Consider the following 25,203-nt stretch of genomic DNA (forward strand, 5'->3'; position numbering starts at 1 on the left):
AGTTTAGAGCTACAAAATAACATTTTTGTATCAATAATACATTAAAATTTAAATCATTCTGAAAGAGACAAAATTCAATCAAATGTCAGCTTAAAAACATCTGACAAGATTTTACTTGCCTCCTCTCATTCAGGATACATCATCCACAATGCACCCATGACCCACTTTAGGCTTTCACATCTGCACTTCCTGCATGGTATTGACACCATAATGGAAAAGATTGATAATGACAGTTCTATAGCATAGATTAAAACTAAAATTTAAAACCATTTTCAATTTAAATTTTAACCCCTTAAAAATAATAATAATATCTGCTTATGACCATGGCCCCCACATAAACCTACATAGGCGTAATTTTGAAACGTTCAATTTTCTGTCTATCATGGTCAATTCCACATTATGGCAATTTGAGCCTACTAGGATTAAACAAAGCACAATTGTACATTGCATCTGAATCCAGGGATAGAATCTTCCGTTCTCGGCGGGCTTGAAAAAGCGGCGAGACACCTATGCTGAGACTTCGAGGAGGAAGGCCCACCGTATCTTCTGCCCAGAGTTTAGTGAACAGCAGCAGGCCTTCCTCCAGACTCTGGAAGACCACCTTCCGCCCGCCAAGACCTATTGGCCAATCAGAGGCCAGCAGCTCTTACATTCAACAGTGCCAGGGGGAAGCCGTGGCTGCTGCCGGAACAACACACTCCACCAACATCCCCCCTCACCCACCCCGAGTCCCAGGATCACGGAACAACCCAGGAAAAATGCAAGTGCTGTTGGGGGAGGAGGGTCTTATGGGGGTGGGGATCGACAGCAAGGGCAGGGGGGTAGCTGTCAGTGGCCACCTCCCTGCCCCATATCCATACCCTCGATCATGCACATATTAGTTCAGATCGAAGGAACAACCAACCACCAACCACCCCATCATCAGCTGAAATGCAGCCCGCAATTTTATCAGTCATGCAAGCCACATGACAGCAGGCCCCCTTGGAGCTGGGAAAATTGTAGCAGAAGTGGGTAGAGGCCCTTAAGTGGTCATTAATTGGTCACTTAAGGGATTCAAGTTGAGGCGGGGCAGGAAGGTCAACCATGGGCCTTCCCATCCAGAACTTACTTTCAGTGAAGTTGTGAAGGCGTTGGGTATCGACATCAACCTGCCAAATTCTCAGGCCCACCCACCTCCTTCCTCGCCTCTTGCAAGCGCAGAAGATTCCAGCCTGGGTTATTGTGAAGTTACATAAATTGATCCTAGTGTGGCTAGGATCAGTTGCTCTTCCAGAACTCCTACTACCTCTGTTCTTGGCTGATTTTGTGAAGTTCACCTCCACCCTTAAATGTACAGACCCCAAATTCCATTGACATTCCCTGCTCTCAGGCCACTGCTCAGTGTTCAAAGATCTTTGTAAATATAGACTTACTAATTGGGGTCAATTGTTGTCCAACAGTCCACATGCTTCTGGACCCCAGAACTGACCCCATGATCCACAAAGCTTAGTCCTCGCCAATCATTCACAAAGTCAGCCCCTAGCCTTCAACTCTTCCAGTTTAGCAAGTCAATCCTAGTGTTCCCTGACTCCAGTATTGACATTGCACACCCTTCTCTGTAAACTCGACATATGACACTTAACCAGCCTCATCTCCAGACAAATGGATGCAGACCCCAATTTTCCACCCCACAGAACAGTCCCAGCAACAGCTCACTGGCCTCAGATCCCAGGTTTCCTAAACTGACTTATACTTCCAGTATTCAACCTCATGACCCCAACCAATCTTTCTCCCAGACCTCTGTCTGCTTCCTCAAATGCCAACCATAGACCCCAGCTCACTTGCTAACTGCCACTTCCCAACTCCATGTTCTGATCCCCAATCTCTATCCAGTAACTGTTTGCCAACACATTGCTGTGTACGCTGGACTTTAAAAAGAGATGGACACTGAGTACATTTGCAAAGGAAGACCTCCGAGGAACCTGTACAATTGTACAATTTAATTAATTATTTTATACAAGCTTCAGGAAACCTCATCCTGCCCATCCTAGAAAACGCGAAGGCCGCTTAGGCTCTTCACCTGCCCACCAACCTTAAGGGTGGATGGGCAGCGTGGTTAACAACTTTAATTGCTTTTTTAATGGCCTTAATAGGCTGTTGACAGTTCAGCGGGCGCACAGCCGGCTCTGGTGCGCGACTGCCCAACGAAATATCGAAATGTTGCGCAATGACGTCGGGATGCGCGCTCAACGCCATCATGTGTAATTTTACGTGTTGGCGTGTCGGGCCTGCCCCTGCACGCCGACTGCAATATTCTGGCCAGTGTTGCACAGAGCAGTGAGTACCCGAGGTAGCTGGATCAATGGTGAATCAGGCAGTCAATTTTGAGACAGACAGTACAAGCTGCAAGCCATTGTAATGTCCCAGGTGCTATACCTGTGCAATAGACAGAAAGCACACAGAACAGAAAAAACCTGAGCTCTAGCCAAAAAAAAGAGGGAGAGAAAAAAAAAAACACACAGGAGCTGCATTGCTTAATCTCCCCATGGAGCAAAGAAGCTACAAATCCTCTTTGCTTTGACAGTACTTGTGAGAAGACAGGAAACATCAGGAAGATGACGACCAAATTCCCTAGCATGAAGGCCACTGGTGTGCTAAGCAAATTTAAGCTTTTTAAACTAAGGATGGAGCTATGCTTTACAGATTTATCCATCACAGAGCCAAATAAACAAGCAGTGAAAATAAAGATAGCCATTGGAAACGAGGGGTTGCACAGAGTCAACACTTCAGGCCTGTATGAGAAGGATCAGAAGGATCCTGCATGAGGAGGGTCAGAAGGATCCTGCTATAATGTGAATCATGCTGGAGGATCAGATTAGCATAAAAGGTGAACTTTAGAATAAATTGTTTAGAGCTGATGGCTTACAGACAACATCTGCAAGAATCAATCGACTAATTTGTCAGCAGATGCCATGATAAAGGGCAAGGACTGATTTGCCAGAAGCAGAGCTGCCCAAACCACTAATGGAGCTAGTCATAGTTTCAATGCCAATTGAAGCTTTCCAAAAAAATTCTTTTGGAGAAAAAAAGTCACAACATTGATGTACTGCTAGAAGATGGCAGAAAATATGATGCCATTGTAGCTGAACAACAACTACCAGTAATGACACAGTAGCCAGGATGCAAAAAGCAAGCAGGTCGTGTGGGAAGTGCGGCCTGCTGCACCCACCACATGGCTGTCCTGCATTCCAAAACCTTTGCAAGCTATGCAGAGTAAAGGACACTGGGCTCGCCTATGCAGGAAATCTGGTTCCAGAGGTGCAACCAAGTGTAAGATGCAAGCAAACAAAAAGTATGTGCAGTATACTGGCAGCAACAACAGGGAGTGCGTCAAAGACCCCCATAAGCGCAGGGACATCCACAAGATAGTGGCAAGACAAACTAGGGTGGAGATGCAGAGCTGAAAGGTCTTCAACTGGAAAATGGACAGGCTTTCCACATTGTGAATGTGACACAATCAGTGCATAACTCAAACAATTAGAAGCTTTTGTTACTATCAACATAATATGCCCAAACAAAAGTGGCAAAAACACTCACATAGCCAAAGTTGCCATGGGAGCAACCACGAATATCCTACCAGTCAGAATCCTGAAGGATATGTATCTGGATCATTGAAAGTCAATTATACAAACTACAACAGGGAAACTAACTACATGCAATGGGTCACCCATTCATTGCATAGGTACATTGACATTGAAATGCAGCTATGGCAAGTCTGCATGGAAACCAAAGTATTCTACCTGGTACCTAGAACTGAACAGCATTAGCAGGGTTGCCAGCATGTACGGAACTCAACCTTCTGACTATTTACAAGATCACCAAGATACAAATCGTAGCAGAAGAGGCCAAGAATAATCACATTAAGTCAGTCATGACCTACAACAGGTGTACACAGATAGATTCAACGCTACAGGGAATTTCAGAGGTGATGCCATACTACGCCTCAGAGAAGGTGCAATTCCATCAATCGATGGAAAGTGTAGTGTGTACATATAGAAGTTAAAAGAGCGAGTTGGATGACATGCAGTGTAACAGTATTATCTGTCATGTGCATCAACACACCGACTTGTGCAGTTCCATCACATGCGTACTGAAAAAAAGATGGCACAATCCAGGTATGCTTACACCCAAGACATCTAAATCTCATTCTAAAGAGGTGCTCATGGAAGATTCCAACATTAGAGGAATTGAATCTCAAATTCATTGGAGCAAGGTTTTACAACAAGTTGGCCACCAAACATGGATATTGGCCAGTTCATCTGGCAGAGGGATCTCAAGAAATCGCTACTTTCAGGACACCATTTGGATGATACTGTTTCCAGAGATTACCCTTTGGTTTATCCATCAGTCAAGATTTCTTCCAGCAGCATATGGTCAGGGCTAGAGAAAATATCACCATTGACCAGAAGCATACCTGGAACAGTCATAGCAACAGCTTGGATAGAAAATCAGGGTGACCTCTGCAGCACAGTAAGTGGCTCTTCTGGTCCAGCAAAGCATCTTCACCATCTACAAGGTTCAAGTCAGGAGTATGAGGGACCATTTAATAATTGTCTGGACAGATAGTGTTGGACCAACACTCAAGGAACTTAACACCATCCAGAATAGAGATGTGCATTTGATGCCTCTGCCACTGTGCTCAATAACCATCCCCTTCCTCACCAGTACACTGTGGCTGCAGAATGTACAATCTATAGGATGTAATGCAGCAACTCATCAAGGCTATTTTGACAGTAACCTCTCTGTCCTGCGATCACTACAATCAGGAATGACAAGAGCAGAAATGAGAGAAAAACATCTCCAAGATTACCTCTCAATTTTCCATGAAAGCAATACACCATCCTGGCTTGGACATATTCCATCACTGTCATACCCTGTGATCCCCTACCCAATATAATTGTTAGAACCCATCACCAAAGATTCTAGTCAAACCTAGGTGGTCTAGGAGAAGGGCCATCATTACCTTCTCAAGGCAACAAGAGATGAGCAACATATATGGGCCCACAAGCTTCAGCCACATCCCAAATGAAAAAAAAATGAATGATGGATCATAATGGGGATCTGCCAAGAAGATTGTTAAGTCCTACTAGATCTACTCCTCTCACTTGGCCCATGTCCAAACATCAGGAGACCACAAAGATCTGAATAATCTACAAGGTACACTAGTCTGCTAACAAAATCCAGGGGGCAAAAAAAAGAGCCTTGCGGTCTTTAAGTGACAGAAATAGGAATCAACCTATGCGGGTGCGGGAAGGTGAATTTGAAGCAGATCATCATCCATGATTGTATTTAATAGTGGAGCAGGCTCAAAGGGCCAAATGGTCCACTCCTGCTCCTATTTCTTATGTACTTACTCACAACATACTATCCGTTTTCCTTTAAGTTAGACCCAGAGCACTATAATATCCTCAGAAACAGCGACAACACTGGCATCTACCAAGCTATGTGAAAAATTGGCCAGGTATGTCCTGTGCACAAAAAGCAGGACAGATCCAACCCGGCCAATTACCACCCCATCAGTCTACTCTCAATCATCAGTAAAGTAATGGAAGGGATCATCAACAGTGCTATCAAGCGGCATTTGCTGAGCAATAACCTGCTCACTGACGCCCAGCTTGGGTCCTGTCAGGGCCACTCAGCTCCTGACCTCATTACAGCCTTTATTCAAACATGGATAAAAGAGCTAAACTCCTGAGGTGAGGTGAGTGACTCCCTTGACATCAAGGCAGCATTTGGCCGAGAGTGGCATCAAGGAGCCCTAACTAAACTGGAGTCATTGAGAATCAGGGGGAAAACTCTCCACTGGTTGGAGTCATACCTAGCACAAAGGAAGATGGTTGTGGTTGTTGGAGGTCAGTCATCTCAGTTCCAGGACATCACTGCAGGTGTTCCTCAGGGTAGTGTCCTAGGCCTAGCCATCTTCAGCTGCTTCATCAATGACCTTCCTTCCATCATAAGGTCAGGAGTGGGGATCTTAGCTGATGTTTGCACAGTGTTCAGCACCATTCGCAATCCCTCAAATACTGAAGCAGTCCATGTCCAAATGCAGCAAGACCTAGATAACATCCAGGCTTGGACTGACAAGTGACAAGTAACATTTGCGCCACACAAGTGTCAGGCAATGACCATCTCCAACAAAACAGAATCCAACCATTGCCTCTTAATGTTCAAAGGCATTACCATCACTGAATCCCCCACTATCAACATCCTGGGGGTTGCCATTGACCAGAAACTGAACTGGACGAGCCAAAAGCAGGTCAGAGGCAGGAATCGTGCGACGAGTAACTCACATCCTGACTCCCCAAAGCCTTTCCACCATCTACAAAACACAAGTCAGGAGTGTGATGGAATACTCCCCACTTGCCTGGATGAGTGCAGCTCCCACAACACTCAAAAATCTTGACATTGTCCAGGACAAACAGCCTGCTTGATTGGCACCACATCCGCAAACATTCACTCCTTCCACCGCTGACGCACAATAGCAGCAGTGTGTACCCATCTACAAGATGCGCTGCACGGATTCACCAAGGCTCCTTCGACAGCATCTTCTACACCCACGACCACTACCATCTAGAAGGACAAGGGCAGCAGATAGATGGGAACACCACCACCTTCAAGTTCCCCTCCAAGCTACTCACCATCCTGACTTGGAAATATATCACCATTCCTTCACTGTCGCTGGGTCAAAATCCTGGAACTCCCTTCCTAACTGCACTCTGGGTGTACCTACACCACATTGACTACAGTGGTACAAGAAGGCAGCTCACCACCACCTTCTCAAGGGCAACTAGGAATAGGCATTAAATGCTGCCCAGCCAGCAAAGCCACATCCCATGGATGAATAAAAAAAAAATTGAGAGCGCAGTGGGGTTGGTGGAGGGAAAGAGCATAAAATTCCAAAGAATTGATTGTTCAAACCCTGAGGCAGGGCACTCCTACCAATCACAGAAAAGGAGAAAAAGATCCGCCTTAAAATATAAATGATAAATATTTACTTTCCCAGCCACTGTGAAGCTCACCTGATATAGCTTTAACATAACACTGTACACCAAATGTTCCTGGGCTGTGCTGTGTCAAAGAATAGTACAGCCACCAAAGTTGTAAATGAAGACTATTTCTGTAGCAAGTATCAGCTGGCCTTGAGATACCACTGATTTGTTGTGCTACAAGTGGGGCACGATTATTATTGCTTGATGAGCTGATGTCCTAAATCAACAGATTGCTATACATATATATATATATACACACACACACATTTTTATATAGCCTGCTTGGAGGAGACGCACATCTAGGAATGATAACGGGCATCAACAATTTTAAACGCATCCAATCACTTGATTATTTAAATTGTGTTTGAATCATATCCTTCAGAGATTGTACTGTTTATTTGATAAAGTTTCAATGGGAAAAGTGTGATGAGTTTTAAAAGGCTCAACACACTGAAAGACATGGGATTTCAAAACAGGTGGGGGGAAAAGATCCCTGAATAGTGTACAATGTGAGGAAAACAATGAAGAATGCAGGAAGATAGGTTTCCATTACAATATGAAAAAAAAAACTGATGTCCTCAAGTCAGGGTGTGATCATCATGTGAGAATAGGAGAGACCCATGAGCAACATACTGATATGACTAAAATCTGAAAAGGGACTTCACCTTTCATGTTTTCCCTACAGTAGACTGTTAGCTCTTTGTGTGTGAAATATTCCAGCAATGAAAAAGAACGGAGATTTCCTTTAATTCTTTTCTGACATGTATCTAAACACAGTGCATCTAAACACAGTAATACCATTACTTGAAACTGTGCTGTTGGCACAAATGTTCAGAATAATTGATGACTTATTGTTATTTATGGTAATGGTTCACAGTATATAGGACAGTATCATTTTCAACTGGTTTATAACGCAAACAAAATTCTGTAGTCAAGTTTATGGACCCCATTGTATAAACATGTTCGGAATATTCAGACAAAAACATGACGCAGGCCTCAAAGGGATTATTTTTTTAATTCGTTTTTACGGAATGTGAGCCAGCATTTATTGCCCATCCCTAATTGCCCTTGAGGGCAACAGAGGGCATTTAAGAGTCAACCACATTGTTGTCCTTCCCTAAAGGACATTAGTGAACCAGATGGATTTTTATGGTCATCATCTGACTTTTGAATTTAAATTTCGCCATCTGCTGTGGTGAGGCTTGAACCCGGGTCGCCAGAGCATTACTCTGTGTCTCTGGAATACTTGTCCAGTGACAATACCACTATGCCACCGCCTCCCCATATCTTCATGTACCAAATTAATAAATACTTGTCTTCCACCTAAATATGGCATCCTGCATTCAAAGTTCTTTGCATCACATCAACAGACAGATGGGATTGCTGTCATGGGACCTGCCAAACTGCTTATCATGTGTGATCACATTCAAGAAATGGCAGCTCATTTTTTTCCATTCTGGTCTGCTTGTAGCAACATATCCCAAAAATGGTCTTTTAAAAATAAATCTGTGCTGCAGAAAGCAAACAGTGCAGAATGAATGATTCGGAAAAAGTGCATTTGGTAGCCCAATACTTAAGCACAACTGACGTTGTTGGCATTTGTATGCCTTACCTTCTATTCTTTCATTGGTTTTAGTAGAAATCCCCAACTCTTCACTCAGTGCTTTTGATGAATTTCTAAAAGGTTCAGATTCTGATCCATTCTCGGATTCCAAGTTTAAGCAGGGTGACAAAACCTCATCTGGTGGTAAAGATCTTGAAGAAATCTGGTTATCATTTTCAATGTGTAAACCAAAGTTAGCAATATTAGCAGGCAGTCCTGTATCTTCAAAGTCTGTATTGGCATCGTTCAAAAGTGGCTCCCCTGAAGGAGCCAAAAAATGAGGGTCTATTACTACAGGAGAACTAGGTGGCGATATGGAGGACAAGGAAGACCGAGGTGACAATGAAGTCAGAGACTTGGGAGTCTCAGACAAGCATCTCCGTGTGTGAATCTTGCTTGAGGCTCCACAGGTATCTATGTAAGAGGAGCCATTCCGAGAACTGACCACCTCATTTTCGTGAATGGTGGTTATGGAGCCTGCTGGTCTACTGCCTGAAGTGCCCTCTTGAAGCAAGATATCTAGTTTATACTGGTAGTCGAAATCTACTGTGTGTTCTGGATGATCATAATATAAGTCAGTGAAGCTAACAGAGCTTGAAGATTCTTGGCTGGACGCAGCAAGAGATCCACGGCTGGATGTCAATGACCCTTTGCTACTTCCAGATGACAGTGAAAGAGTGCTGGTTGAGAGACTATGACAAAAAAAAACAATTATTGGTATGCAATGTTACAATACAGCAGATTTAGCTTAACTGCAAAAATCTTTACTGAATTAAAACACAACACGTGCGAAACAAGCATTTTACTCATTTTGAACAAGGTGGACTGTTTAATAATTGTCCCTAAAATGTAACATGAAAGTAGCATAGATTGAGTTAGCTTATAAAAGAACTTGCTTAACACAGAATGTTAAAAAAAAATAAGAGCTGTACTTGGAAAGATTCTTTGATTCTCATATGATTTCGACAGTTACATCCACAAACAACTCACCTTTGTAGTTGTGAGTGCAATGTTGAGGCTAAGCGTGTTGCTTCTTCTAACTCCCTCAGCAAGTTGTTTCTCCTGCTATGCATCTTTAATCTGTAGAACACACATTATCACCAACTAAACAGTAAAATTCCTTTTTCTAGTTAACAGCAGATTGATTTCAACCTATGTAAGTATTTACTGTAAATTGCAACAAAGGTTCACTAGCTGATTCCTGGGTTGTCAGGATTTATTCAAGTAGGTCTATATATTTCCTGGAGTTTAGAACAATTAGAGGCGATCTCATCAAAATGTATATTTTTTAAAAAGAGACTTAACAGATCCCATGAAGACAGATTGCTTGGTTGGGGAAGTCTAGAACAAGGTGTCATAGTCTCAGAAGATGGGATTAGCCATTTAGGACTAATTCTTTCCTCATAACATTTAAGAAGTATTTGGATGTGCACTTGCAATGCCATGGCTATGGGCCTAGTGCTGGAAAATGGGTTTAAAATAGTTAGGTACTTGTTTGATGGCGCAGGCTCGATGGGCCAAAGGGCCTTTTTCTGTGCTGTAGAACTCTATGACTCTATGACTAAGCTGAGGACAAATTTCTTAATTCAAAGGATTGCGAGCTTTTGGAATTTTCTACTCCAGAGGATATTCAGTTTTGAGTGTATTCAAGATTTTTGGATTCAAAGGGAATCAAGGGATTTGGGGATTGTGCAGGAAGGTGTAGCTGAAGTACAGGATCAGCCATGGTCTTACTGAATGGCAGAGCTGGCTTGAGGGGTTGAATAGCCTTTTTCCGATGATCTTATTGAAGCAAATTCTTACAAAGAATTTACAAAAGCACAGACAAAAATAACTTTAGTTTATAACTTAAGTACAAACGAGGATCAATGCATTACATTGTATTTACAGCAACAAAAAAGAACAGGCCATTCAGCTCAAAAGATTCATGCTGATATTCTTATCCAGTTCTCCCCAGATTTCAAGTCCTTCATCTATGAAGTTTGGAGCAATATTTTCATATTTCACATGTCACCTCTCAGTGCTATTATTTAAACACTGCAGACATTTTCCTACTGTAAAGATCAATCATACCAACCTTACTTTGCCAGATCTTAAAGATAATCCAACCAGTGGTCATTTATTTACAAAAACTGGATAAACTTTATTTTAAATGGGTAATCCTAACGGATTTCAATTAATATCTTCTGCTTCCTCACTGTTGAGGAATAGCACAACAATAGTTATTGGATAGTTCAGTATACACTGTCACCAACTTGTTTCTACTGTTCCCAAATCTTCCTGCACTTATACTGTATGGAGGAATACAAGATAATCAAAGTCAATTGGGTAATTTGTTCTCAATTTCCCCAAGCAAATACAAATTAATTTACTTGCATATACATAAATTATAAAACATTTCCTTTCAGCAATTGTTCAAAATCATGGAATTATCTCAATAAGCTGGGTCACAAACCTTTCTGTTAGTGCTTTGCTTTGTGTTTCTCTTGCAGCCTGAAGGTCTTCTGCCAGTCGTTTCCTTTCCATCTCCAGGCGCTCTACCTCACTGTGTGCCCATTTACGAGGGTTTATAAACTGCAGTTCCTTCAACAGTTCTTCTTTCTCATTTATCAATATCAACCTGTCTCGTTCTGCATCTAACACTCCAGGCCATGCCTCACTGGTAAGCTTAGCCAGTTCAATCTTGATATTTGCAATCCTGTCAATAAAAAAACAAAAAAAACAGCTAATTGTACTGAGGCAGTGTGCCTTCATTTTAACAGTCATTCTACTTGCCTTGGGAAACTCAGCTGCTGAAGCAAGGCAAGAAGGTCTGAATCCATGAGGCAAATGCTCCACAGAACTGCTTGTGAGCAGGGGGAGCAGGAGTGCTTCCCTCCAGGTCCAATAAGCTACCCAGTAACCTCCCCACCAGTCTCTGCTAACCCCAGCCCCCCACCTCACCCCACCACTCTGAACCCTATCGGACCCCACAAACCACAATCAGGACCACCCCCCCAACCCCAAGCCCTATTCACAACCTCTCTCACTCCCCCAGTACACCTACCTGCTTTTGCAGGCTTTGGCCTTGTGAAGTAAGGCTCCCATAGAAAATAATTTAAAGGAGCCTTGCAGTTACATTTTGCAGGACATTGGGAAACTTCCAAGTTTCCTGACCTCACGAACTGCCAACAACCCCATCCCCTCCATGTTATCTCCACTGAACTCGCCTCAAGATTAAAATCCAAGTCAATGCTTTCTCTTTATGTTTTATGAAGCACCTCAATTTCTACACTGAAGGCTCTACAGTAACCAAATTTGTTGTTTTAATTCTTACAATATGTTTAAAAAATTATCAGAAAGTCATAAGTTGACCATTTATTGTAGCAGTAATAATCTGCAAAAAAATGACTCGCATTTATATAGTGTCTTCCACAACTTCAGGCATCCAAAAGCATTCATGTTGTAAGAACTGCGGCAGCCAATTTGTGCACAGCAAGCTCCCACAAACAGCATTGTGATAACGGCCAAATAACGTTTTTGTGATGTTGATTGCATAACAAATATTAGCCAGCACACTGTGGATAACTCCCCTGTTCTTCCTCTAAATAGGACAGGCGGGTCTTGAGTTAACATTTCATCTGAGACACGGCAACTTCTACAGTGCAGCACTCCCTCAGCGCTGCACTGAAGTATCAACCCAGACTTTCTTGCCTAGTGAGAGGCTTGAACCCCAAATCTTCTGTTTCATAGCATGAAAAGCGCCTTGTATCAATATTTCAAAGGTACTGAACATATTATATTTTAAAGCAGATTGAAGATATATCCCATAGTCAATATAAATCAATTGATAACACAGCTTGAAATAATCACTGCCATGTAACTCATCACTGCCTTGCTTTGGTACATCACAGTTTAATAATGAAATATATGCAGGGTAAGTACAGTGAAGCCATTTTCAAATGAACAATTAAACGGGCACACCATTTACATTCATAGATTATTATATTTTAATTAGATTATGTGAATCAAGAATCATCTTTCAGATAAAAACTCCCACTGAAAGATGAATTCACACAGTAAAGTAATAATTTTCATGAGATTCCCTAGAAAACAGAATGTTAGAATCCAGAGAAGGATTGTGATAACAACTGCGGCACAGCTGACACTGTCGGACTGCATGTAGAAATAATTATAAAAAGTTTGTTTGGCACTAACCTTCGCTTTGACTCTTCATATTGCAGGCTAAGTCTCACCTTCTCAGCCAGTTTAGTATTATTGCTGGAAACAAACTGAGTAATACAGAATGGGTTAAAAAAAGAGCTCTAGCATCAAATACAACAACAATTACAGGCTAGAAGTCAACCCTATTGCTTTCCTATTAGCGGAGAAAATAGTTTTGTCTGATATAGATGGTCATTTCAAAGCAGACACTGCCAAGATTTTAGTTAAAATGCGTAACAGTCCCCAAGTTAGACATTCACGTTTTAAGCTACACAACTCATCTTTAATTTTACATTGTACTATTAAACACTATTAAAACACTAAAAAAATGTTCTTGTTAAAGAGTAAGCCATTCAGCCCTTCAAACCTGTTAGATCACAACTGATTGATACTGTAGTTTCATTTATTCACGTTGGATCCAGATATCATTGCACAAAGAAAAACAATTTATCTCAGTCTTGAAAATTTCAATTCACCCAGCCACCCAGCATTTACAGGTAGACAAGAACCACATGCCCACAACTGTGTGTGGAAAAAGTGCTCTAGTATTGCTGAAATGAGAGGCATGCTGTTGAAGCTTTTTGCCCTGCACTCACTAGAACAGATGCAAGAATGCCAAATTTCAAAGGGAGAAACACTTATCCTGCACGAGAAAAGGATGCTGATTGGCTGGAAAATTAACTCTACTTGGTTGAGACGCTGCCATGGAAAATGCACCAGAGAACTATCGTCCCATAGGCTTTTGTTTAATTCAAAAAAGGCACAATGCCTGGAAATGTTCCTTTTGCCTGCACAAGACAGGTCCCTGCGTATGAATACATGTATTGTCTAGTAAGCGCAAATGTGCCACATTGCGAGTCTGACTGATAATCTTAAATTGGTTGTTAGTATAATGCCTAGCACACTTGGCATTGTTCAGCAAGTACTGTCCAGTTACGGAAACCCATCTAACATTAGACATTATCTTCTGAGTTTTGCTAGCACAGGCTAGTTGAGTATGGTTAGTACTCTGCCTACTGCAAACAGCCGAAGGGATGTGCTGTTTGATATGATCCATCAGTCATCTGGATGTATGGCCTGTGTAGCTGTCATTGCACCGGCACTGAAATTCATATATCACATTACTCATTGTGTGGTAGGCAGAATGTCTTTTTGGCTTGTGTTGGATCCCATGGATCCTTGTCGCCTATTTGTTGTGAGTCGTCACCGAGTTGGTACTATAGATAGAATTGATCAGCAGACACTTCTTGGGTGGAAACATTAAGTTTATTAACAATAAACCCAGCAGCAAACTATATGTGTGTTTTTAACTTCAACTCCATCTCTGCACAGACTGTTGAGATAGCCCCGCTGCTACTCTCCTATTCGTTACTACAGATCATGCGATCTTCCTTAACAAGTTTTACTCTTAAAGGTACATTACACACTGAACAAAACCATAATTACTACATTCCTCCCCCTTTAACTTAGCTATACATTTTATATTTACAAGTCTTTCAGGTAGTTTCCTAGTAAGTGTGCAACGTCGCAGCTACACAACTTCAGATGCGTTGTCAGGAACCTCCTTTTCCGGAGTTGCCTGAACATCAGGTGCTTCGGTGAGCACTTGCAGTTCTGTATCCTCAACTCTTACAGGAACATCAGACTGGTCTGTCCTGGGCTGAGTATCCTCAACAGGAAACGCAGACCCGGTCATGATCACTGGTGGAACCAAATCTTGGTGATTTGTCTCTCTCTTCCTTACATGGTCCACATGTTTACGGATGATCCGGCCTTCCACCTCCATGTGGTAAGATAAAGGTCCAGTCACCGCACTTATTTCACCCGGTAACCACTTTGGTCCTTCCCTGAAGTTTTTCATGTATACACTCTCTCCCATGGTAAATTTCCTCTCACGACTGTGCCAGTCATGTCTAGTTTTCCAGCTTTCCTGACTCCTTTCTACCTTCCCCTCTAAGTTCAGCATTATTAAGCTCAATCTCATCCTGAGACAGCGTTTCACCTGTTGTTGTGTGAGGGGTGGTCCTGTAATAAAAAAAAAGCAAGCCAGCTGCTGAGGAATCGCCAGTTAGCTGTTTCACGCCTACCTTGAACGTTTGAACCGCCCTTTCGGCTAGTCCATTTGAGGAAGAGTGGTACGGTGGAGTTTTCACATGAGTGATACCGTTGAGGCTGATAAACCGTTGAAACTCAATACTCGTAAATGCCGTGCTGTTATCAGAAACGACTGCTTCTGATGGCAAAACACTCACACAGTTTCTCAATTGTAGCGGCCGACGTTGGTGGCTTTACCTCATATACATCCAACCATTTTGAACGGGCACCAACAATAAGCAGAAACATTATTCCCAGGAAAGGTCCAACATGGTCAATGTGTAACCGCACCCAGGGTCTACCTGGCCACTCCCATGGGTGTAACAGAGTTGTCGCTAGCAACTTTTACAGTTGCTGACATTGCACATAGTGCTTTACTAAACTCTCTATTTTGCCATCCATCCCAGGCCACCATAGATAGCTGCGTGCTATGGTCTTCATTCGGGAAATTCCTGGATGGGCACTATGTAATTCAATTAAAAGTGACTCCCTTCCCTTTGGAGGAATTATCATTCGTGCTCCTCACAATAAGATGCCATCATGGCTGGTAATTTCATGTCGTCTGTTGAAGTACGGTTTCATTTTGTCAGATACAGGCTCCTGTGACCAACCATGTTGCACTTGTTCTTGTACCTGAGATAGGACTGGGTCCGACTTGTCTAGAGGAGTCTAAGAAATTTAGCAGTAAGACAAGTTCTTCCACAGGAACTTGTTCATCATTTTCTTGTAAAGGCAAATGACTAAGTGCTTCAGCATTTGCAATTTTATTTCCAGGCCTATGTACAAAAGTGTATTTGTATGTCCCCAAAACTAAAGCCCATCATTGTATTCTTGCTGAGGCTAAGGGTGGTACAGCCTTGTCCTCACTAAACAATGCTAGCAATGGCTTGTGGTTTGAAACAATTGTAAAATAGCGGTCGTGTAAGTACTGGTGAAATTTCTTGACACCAAAGATGCTACTCAGGCCTTTTTCTATCTGCGAGTATCTCTTTTTCACTGTGGTGAGAGTTCTTGATACGGAACCTATTGGCCATTCTGTGCCGTCGTCCATCCGATGAGAGGGCACTGCTCCCACTAGTGGGGAGATGCATCACATGTCAGCGCCAATTTTTTCGTCTGGTCATAATGCACTAATAGATTGGACGAGTGCAACGATTGTTTCACTTTTATGAAAGTTTCTTTCTGCAGCACTTCCCAAGACCAACGTTGGTTCTTTCTGAGTAGAGAATGCAGGGGAGGGGGAACCAGCATGGTAGACAAATTGGGTAAGAACCACCTATAATGGTTGATCATTCCAAGGAATGATTTGGGCTCTGAGGCGTTGTTTGGCGCAGGTGCCTCTCTTATGGCTCTCACTTTCTCCTCACCTGGATAAAGGCCCTGTGAATCTATCCGGTGACAAAAATAGATTACCTCCCTCGCTTGGGACGTGTACTTTTCTTCTTTCTAACGCAGACTTTAATATCGGCCTTTTTTTTGACTTCACTATTGGCCAGACTTCTCTCAAATGAGAGCTCGACTTGAGTGAGCTCAGTGGTTGGGTCTCCCAAAATTTCACCATCTGTCTGCTTCTTAGAAAAATCTGCAACTTTTGCCTCCAAAGTCTCTTTGGCTTCATGTAGCTGATTCTTCGGCTCTTCTATCTCTTTTTTGTATTTGTTTGCTGCGTCTTGGAACATTGAGCATTGTTGTGTCTTCTCTGCCAACTCATCCTTCAGTTTTTTCAGAGAAGACCTGAATTATTTCTATTTCTCTTCACAGTTTTCCTGAGGCACAAACTTAGACCTGAGGGAATCTTGTATTGCATGAAGGTCTTTCAGCAGGTTTTTTTTTTCCTTTCGAAGATTGCTCACCTCGTCTTGAACTCTGTTATTAAGCATTTCTCTCAGAGTTCCTTTTGCTGTTCTACCATGTTTTGACTTAGGACAGTTTGCATTTCTTCAGGTTGCTGAGTACTTACACACTCCTTTCCCAAAACAGGAATGCTTCCAGCTTCCTTTTGGAATCTCAGTGGCCACTCAATGCTGATTTCCCTAAGCCAATTTCACCCAAGGAGGCTTGGTCCTCTGCCTCTCAATACCAACACTGGTAGCTTTACCAATTGGCTTCCATAATAGACAATTACTCTGCTTATGCCTTTGACTTGAATGTCTTTACCCGTGTATGTTTTTAATTTGGCAGTAATTTGTTCTAAATTTAATTGACGTTCACCATAATTCAGTTTTTTGAAGGTATGTTCCCCACTTACTGTAGTGGAAGCTCCTGTGTCCGCTTCCATTCTAATAGGTCTGTCATTTACTTTCACTGTTATACATATTGGTTCTTTCTTTCCAAACTTCAAATTAAACAACGAGTAAATATCTGAATTTGTTGTTTCAGGATCTTTTGCATTGTAAATTTCACTGGGCTTTTTATTTTGTGTAAAAGCCTACTTGAATCTTTCCTTGCACTGTCTCGTTATATGTCCATTTCTGTGACAATGATAACATTCGATTTTTTAAAAATGCCAATCGTTATAAGATTGCTTGTTTCCACCTCTATTGAAATCATTCTTTGTTTTCGCTGCTAAGTCAATTTTTCTCATTTTCCCACTCGCAGGGGTTGTTTCCCGCTTCTCGGCAGAGTCTTGCATTTTTGTGCCCTTTTTGGCTGGAGTTTCTTACCCAAATTGGAGGACGGCACCATTTTGCGCTCCCTGTATGGCTTTTGAATCTCTTACTGCGCTTTCCATGGCCAATGTTATCTCTAGCACCTTCTTAAAATCCAAATTCACTTTGGACGATAATCTCTTCTGAATTGTGTCCTCATTCACACAGCACACTAAATAATCTCTTAGCATGTTGTTTAGAGATGTACCAAACTCACAATGTTCCGTTAACTGCTTCAAACTTGCCACAAAACAAGCAACTGTCTCCCCCAGAGCTCTATTTCTCAAGTTAAACTTGAACCTTTGCATTGTTACTGAGGGCTTTGGCTGGTAGTACCCTTCAATTCGTCAAAATTTATCAAATCTGGGGCACTGGGAGCCGTCAAACTACGAATCAAGCTGTATGCTTTATTCCCACATGTACTTAAGGGGATTGCTTGCTTCTCTTCCTCCGTAATCTCACTCGCTTGGAAACAGAACGTGAAGTGTTCAATGTAATGCGACCAATTTTCCATGGCTGGATCAAAAAGATCAATTCTTCCGAATTGCAGCATTCTAAGAGGGGATAATTTCTTTGATTCGAACGGAACTTCTACTTACAATTACTGGGTAAAGTACAGTGCCGATTTATTTTCAACTTGATTTCTTCTGTTTAATCTTGTTTTACCCTTATGGCAAATTTGCTGGATCCCATGGATCCTCATCGCTTTTTTATTGGGTCCCGTGGGTCCTCATCGCCTCTTTGTTGCGAGTGGTGGCCAAGTTGGTACTATAGATAGAATTGATCAGCAGACACTTCTTGGGCGGAAACATTAAGTTTATTAACAATATACCCAGCAGCAACTATATGTGTGCTTTCAACTTCAATTCCATCTCTGCACAGACTGCTGAGATAGCCCCACACTACGCTCCTATTCGTTACTACAGATCATGTGATCTTCCTTAACAAGTATTACCCTTAAAGCTACATTACACACCAAACAAAACCATAATTACTACAGCTTGACATCCACATCCTGTTAGTGGAAAATATACGTTCTGACTATCATTTATTTGTTATATGTAAATTCAAAGTGGAGAAACTGCAGGGCACAACAGCAAGTTCTAACAAGTTATGTCACAAAATTGAAACAGCATAAGTGACTTCCTCTGTCAATGTGACCTTGATACATTAATCTTTGTCTTTTGTGACCTCTAGGCAGGAGGAATTCTCTTCCCAAAAAGCACCGGAGGCTGGGTCATTGAATATATTCAAGGCTGAGTTAGATTTTTGATCTACAAGGGAGGCAAGGGTTAGGGGGAACAGCAGGAAAGTAGAGTTAAGGTCACAATCAGATCAGTCGTGATCTTATTGAATGATGGAGCAGGTTCAAGGTACCAATGGCCTACTCTTCTCCTCTTACTTCTTAGGTTCCTATGTTTTGATATGGTTCACCACATCCTCCATCCCCATTCCTGTCATCAGGCCAAAAGTGGGACTGCTCTCATTTAGTTTATTTCTTATCTATTCAACCATGGTGAGCAAAACTCCAACAATAGCTTCTCCTGGAATTCCCATACCATTACCTCTGTAGTCCCCCAAGGATATATCCTCCACATGTACATTTGAAATAAGGAGCTAAAACACTTCAGGTTAATGGTCACCTCCAACAATGTCTATTTTTCCTTTGTTCTAGGGCTAATTTTCTCCTGTCCCCTCCTGAAGGCACTGACACATGTTGAGGTTTGATGCAATAGTTACCTTTCAATATATCCCATGAATGGTTATTATTCATTTTAAGCCTGTTCGGTAAACATCAATAGGCCACTGAAAGCAGGATGTACTGCACTGAATCTGATCCAGTACTTATTTAATTTCTAATACATGCAGATTCAAGAATGGTCAATTGCTAGAAATCCTAGATGATATTACCCTTGCAGGAATGCTGGTGACATTTATAGGGTCCATTTTGCTGCCCCAGTTAAGTTTAACACTTTACTTCAAAAGAACGTAAATTAGGCAAACAACTTGACAGGCACAGTGTCTGAATGATCAATATCATCACAATAAAGCCTGCCTAATTAAGCACTTAATTTGATAAGGCATGCTGATAGTGCATTTGTCTGACGGTTTTATCTCACTCACAGAAGTGTATCTCTTTTGCTTTACAGAACACAGGTTAAGTTGAGCAGGGGAAAATGTTATGACATAATGTTCGTAAGAATTCAGATTCTATTGTGCACTTGCTCAACCGATGGTCAGTTTTGAATCAGATCACTCTACTGAATACAATATACTGTAGGGTATTAAATGTCTTTTTTTTCTCGATCCTTTGTTCCTGAACTCCTCTTCAGTAACCTGAAAAATTCATTAATGTACTCATATTTCAGAGAATTATTCTGATTCCTAGATAATTAGTATGGTGATGTATTTAAAGTCTCTGGAGAAATACAGTGCAGGTTATGAATTTAGGCTCAATGAGATTACTTAGTATTTCTTATTGCCAAAGCCATCTGTACTGAAACACAATGGATTTTATACTCACATCTCCTGAAATATCTGTCTGGGACCCAACATCTGAGAAATGGCAGCTGACAGGTTGTTTTGTGCTTAATAATGACGTATGACTGACCCGGAGATCAGAGTCAAATCCTGTCTCAATTCGGAAACCACCTTTCAATCTGGCTAGGCTCTAGAAGAGAAAAAAAGCTAATTCAGTATTCATACTAAAAGATGTAACATGGGACAGAATTTAACAAATTAACATTTTGTATCTCATATACTCAATGGATATTATATAAGTAATTTAGCACAAAACGGAATCGAATATTAAACTATTTCCTAAGACAATCAACAGTTTAAGATTTTATTTAATAATTATCCATTAACACTAGGTTATATTTGCATATACTAAAGGTATTCAGTAAACTTCTGAACTCCAAACAGCTATTCACATTCGCTGCTGCTGCATGGGTTTACCAGTGGTTGGGAAATCTAGCGATGAAGGAAGACTGAAGTTGCTGGATCCCCAAGGTGCATTCCCTTATTAGGACTCCTTATGAACCAGGAGGAGCAGGGGTTTTCCCTCAGCCACTCGAGGAACCCTTTTGACCTTCCCACTGACAGTCATGGCCTCCTGCTCCAGCCACAATGGCCTCTCTTCACTCCTCCACCCATCCAACCCCCCACTGTAATGTGTGCTCTCTCTCTCCCCTGCCACAATGTGCATCCTCTTGTTCTCCGCCATGACATATTCTCTTACCCCCAACCCACAATGTATGCTCTCTCCCCACCGCAATGCACATGCTCTCTTGCCCCTGCCACAATGTACGTTCCCACCCACCACGGCGTATGCTGCCACCCGTCCTCCCACCACAATAATGTTCTCTCCCCCCACTGCAATGTACAGTCTCTCCTGTGCCCCTGCCATAATGTACGGACTCTAACACCACCACAACGTAAGGTCTCTCTCATTCCCCGCCAAGATGTACGCGCTCTCTCCCCCCCACCCTACTGGGATGCGCTCTCTCCCCCCACTGGGATGTATGGGTCTGTCTCCCCGCCACCAGCCACAACATATATTCCCCCTCCCTCCATCATGTCCTACTGCTTTGAATTAGGATCTCTCGTAATTCCATCATTTACAACTCCCTCCCCTGGGCCAGGTTGTCCAATCTCTCATCCCTGCCCCCACCCCACACACCCCCTCTGCCCCCCCCCCAACCACCATCACCTCCACAAGCTACAAATGCCAATCTTCCACAACATTCCCCCTCCCTCTGCAAACTTGACACAAGTATCAAACCCTCAGCCCCAGAGAGTTTGACAGCCCCAGTCTATCCAAGTACTAAAGCAAGACAGAAGTCACAAAATAACAATTACATGGTATTTTACCATGCAACTATATACTGGACAGCCATCCAGAAATATTCCATTCCATGCAAACCTTTAGCACTTGAAAATAAAAAGTAATGAATTTAATTAGCACTGCTGCCACTTCAGTTGCCCGATCCAAAACCAATACCTAAATTGAAAAGGATTAACTTTTCAGATTTCAGAGTGTGACATCAGTCTTAACACTGTTAAGACTTTACCTGTATGAGGTCTCTTTTTTCCTTCTCTCCTGAGCTAATGGCCTTTTTGATGGTTTTCATTTCATTCACAATTGCCTGTGCTTCATCAAGTTTATATCCTCCCTGAGTGCCTGACATCTTTAGATCAATTCTGTCATTGAAAATGCATGTAAGTCAATAATTATGAAGATACAAAAGCTATTGAACATTTTTTGGCACATATACATATACATTTCAATTGCAAGTTCTTTACTCTAAAAATCCAAAAATATTTGTTTTAATGTTAGCTTTCTTCCAAAAGGTGGTCACTTAAATTCTAAAATATTTGAATCGTATCTTTTTCAACAAGTTTACAATGATGCTTTAAACTTTTCTGTCACACTTAATATTAACTCCATCTGTTAAAGTTATAAGACATTTGACTGTGTTATGAAAAATTGTAATAAAATTAAAGCCATTTCATACATTTCAAATCAATACAGAACAGAAAGCTAATGAATAATACATACACAATAGTTGTGAGCCGAATAGCCTGGATTTTGTGACTAGTGGTGCACAAATGATGCTTGACAAATACAGCTGCCCACAGACTTTTTGTACCCTTTTGAACAACAACTTAGTCTTTAGAAGTCTGAAACAGCACAGTATGGCACCCTCTGTAAGGGATCTTGGACTTGCACAAGCATGGCAAACAACAGTGTGTCTCTTCAACCAATCAGAATGAAGAATGCTCACTGAAACACGCAGTCTAAACCAGGAAGTGCAAATTAAAATATTTGATTGAATGGAATGCCATGTACAGAAAATGAAATAAAGAAAGGGAAAGGAAGAGACAGCTAAAACAGAAAGGAAAAGTTAAAAAGTTTTTAAAAAAATCTCCAACAATAATTAAAACTTGAAGGAATGAGACTCCACCTTAAGACCTTTAACGCCATTAGAAATTCACTTGCGCTTGAATGAACAAGCCCCAACATTTTCTAATGTGTTTAGAAAGTATCTTTGTGGCTAAGTACCACAACTTCACACGCACACGTATTTCACTGCTGATCTCCTGGCAAGGTACCAGAGTAGCACATAAACATAGAAAATTTATGGCACAGAAAAATATTACCTATTCCATCGTGCCTGTGCCGAACATACAGTTACCCAGCCTATTTCCATTTTACAGCTCTCGACCTGTAGCCATGACATCTCAAATGTGTACACAAATGTTTTAAAATGTGATAAGGGTTTCTGTCGCTACCACTGTTTCAGGCAGTGTGTTCCACCTTCTGGGTGAAAAAGTTCCTCTTCGACTACCCTCTTATCCTCTGGCAATTACTTTAAACCTATGCGCCCAGTTATTGATGGCTCTGCTGAGGGAAAACAGGTCTTTCCAATCCATTCTATCTATTCCGTTCATACTTTTATACACCTCGATTAAATCTCACCTCAGCTTGTTCCAAAGAAAACCTTTCCTCATAATTTCATTGTTTTAGCTTATGCTGAAGTTCTCTGTTCCTGGCAACATCTTCGTACATCTCCTTTGTACCCACTCCTTTGTACCCGCTCTAGTGCGATCACACCCTTCATGTAATGATCAAAATTGTACGTAGTACTCTAGCTGCGGTTTAGTGTGTTACACAGTTCCAGCATAACTGCTCTGTTCTTTTATTCTTGGCTAATAAAAGAAAGCATTCCGTATGCATTCTTAACCACTTTATCTACCGATGCTGCTACCTCAAGGATCTATCAACATGCACTCCAAGGTCCTTATGTTCACTTCTCAGTATTCTACCATTTATTAAGTATTCCATTGCCTTATTTGTCCTTTGCAAATACATTACCTCACACTTCTCTGGACTGAATTCTATGTGAACTTCAGAACTTGCAGAGAAGCAAGGAAATTGGACAGCAACCTTTGCATTTTACTGCATGTGTGCAGGTGCCTTAAGTTGCTATCCAATTGAATAGATAATAAGTGAGTGCTGATAACCTCATTGTTGCTTTTAACTGCAAATTCCAGGTCATTACGTCTGCCCAAATGTGAGCATGCGTATTCAATGTCTGCAGTCACTTCTATTGGAAAACATCCCAAAGTCAGAGGCCAGGCAGCCACTCACAACAGGCATCAAATATTCGGATCACCCAGGCCATAGTTTATGACTTTAACAAGAGAAAGTAAGAAAGATTTGCATTTATGTAACACCTTTCACAACCACCGAATGTCCCAAAACCCTTTATAGCCAATGAAGCATTTTTGAAGTGTAATCACCCTTATAATGTAGGAAATGTGGCAGCCAATTTGCCTGAGCAAACTTCCACAAACAGTACTGTGATAACGACCAGGTAATCTGTGTTTGTGATGTTGATTGTGCAATAAATATTGGGCAGGACGCCAAGGGTAATTTTTTTGAATTAGTTCCAAGGATGTGTATGTCGTTGACAAGACCAGCATTTGGTGCCATACTTGAGATGGTGGTGATGTGTTACCCTCTTCATAGTTCACAATACTTCCAAGTTTTGTGTCATATGCAAATTTTGAAATTGTGCCCTGTCTAGGTCATTAAAACAGATTAATTAAGGATCCCGGGGAATCCAATATATACTGTCCTCCAGTCCGATAAACAACCACTACTCTCTGTTTCTTGTCACTCAACAAACTTCGTATCCATCCTGCCACTGACCCTTTTATTCCATGGGTGTCAATTTTGTATACAAAATTGTTACGTGGCATTTTATCAAGCGCCTTTTACAAGTCCATGTTCATCACAGCAACCGCATTACCCTAATCAACCCACTCTGTTGCTTCATCAAAAAACTCAATTTGTCTTTAATAAATCCATGCTGGCTTGCCTAAATTAATCCATATTTGGCCAAGTGACTGTTAATTTTGTCCCAGATTTCAGTTCGAAAAGCTTTTCCACCACTGAGGTGAAACTGACTAGGCTTATCTTTATACCCTTTTGTGAACAGGGGTATAACATTAACAATTCTCCAGTCTTCTAGCAGCACCGCTGTATCTCAGGAGGATTAGAAGATTAAGGCTAGTGCCTCAGCAATTTCCACCCTTACTTCTCTCAGTGTCCACGCATGCATTTCATCTGGTTCTGGTGACTTGCCAACTTTAAGTGCAGCCAGCCTTTTTAATACCTTCTCTTTATCAATTCTTAGCCAAATCTAGTATCTGGACTATATCGTCTTTCACTATATGACTTTGGCTGCATCTTCTTTCTTGGTGAAGACAGATGCATGGTACTAATTTAGTGCCTCAGGTATGCCCCGGCCTCCATGTGTAAAACTATTTTAAGTCCCTAGTCACTCTACTCCTTCCTCTTATCACCCTTGGTATAATTATAATTCCTGTTTCCAAAGAAGCTGCATTTGAAAATGAATAGGAAGTGCTATAACTATTTCTATTGAAGACTATACTTATCCTTTACACAAATTCCTTATTTGAAAAAGGTTTTGGAAAAAAAGGTTTTATATTTATAGTCTTCTTAAATACTTACGCTTTAAGAGTTTCAAATCCTTGTTCTTTGTACTGAAGTTCCTGCCTCATATGAGATAGTTCTCTTTTCAGTTTATTTACCTGT

General features: G+C 41.5%; 1 protein-coding gene across 1 annotated transcript in view; it reads right to left on the reverse strand.

Moving 5' to 3' along the window:
• The window catches only part of wwc1 (WW and C2 domain containing 1), a 161,430-nt gene that overhangs the window by 74,978 nt on the left and 61,249 nt on the right, over window positions 1-25,203 (reverse strand). The window contains exons 5-11 of the mRNA XM_078551048.1: window positions 25,120-25,199; window positions 21,650-21,779; window positions 20,101-20,247; window positions 12,829-12,902; window positions 11,087-11,329; window positions 9,622-9,711; window positions 8,641-9,323 (exon numbers count right to left, since the gene is read on the reverse strand). Coding sequence (XP_078407174.1) covers window positions 8,641-9,323; window positions 9,622-9,711; window positions 11,087-11,329; window positions 12,829-12,902; window positions 20,101-20,247; window positions 21,650-21,779; window positions 25,120-25,199 — 1,447 coding nt within the window. The remainder of the gene's footprint in view (window positions 1-8,640; window positions 9,324-9,621; window positions 9,712-11,086; window positions 11,330-12,828; window positions 12,903-20,100; window positions 20,248-21,649; window positions 21,780-25,119; window positions 25,200-25,203) is intronic.

The sequence above is a fragment of the Cetorhinus maximus genome, chromosome 10 (assembly GCF_964194155.1).
Source record: "Cetorhinus maximus chromosome 10, sCetMax3.hap1.1, whole genome shotgun sequence".
NCBI classification, from domain to species: Eukaryota; Metazoa; Chordata; class Chondrichthyes; order Lamniformes; family Cetorhinidae; genus Cetorhinus; species Cetorhinus maximus.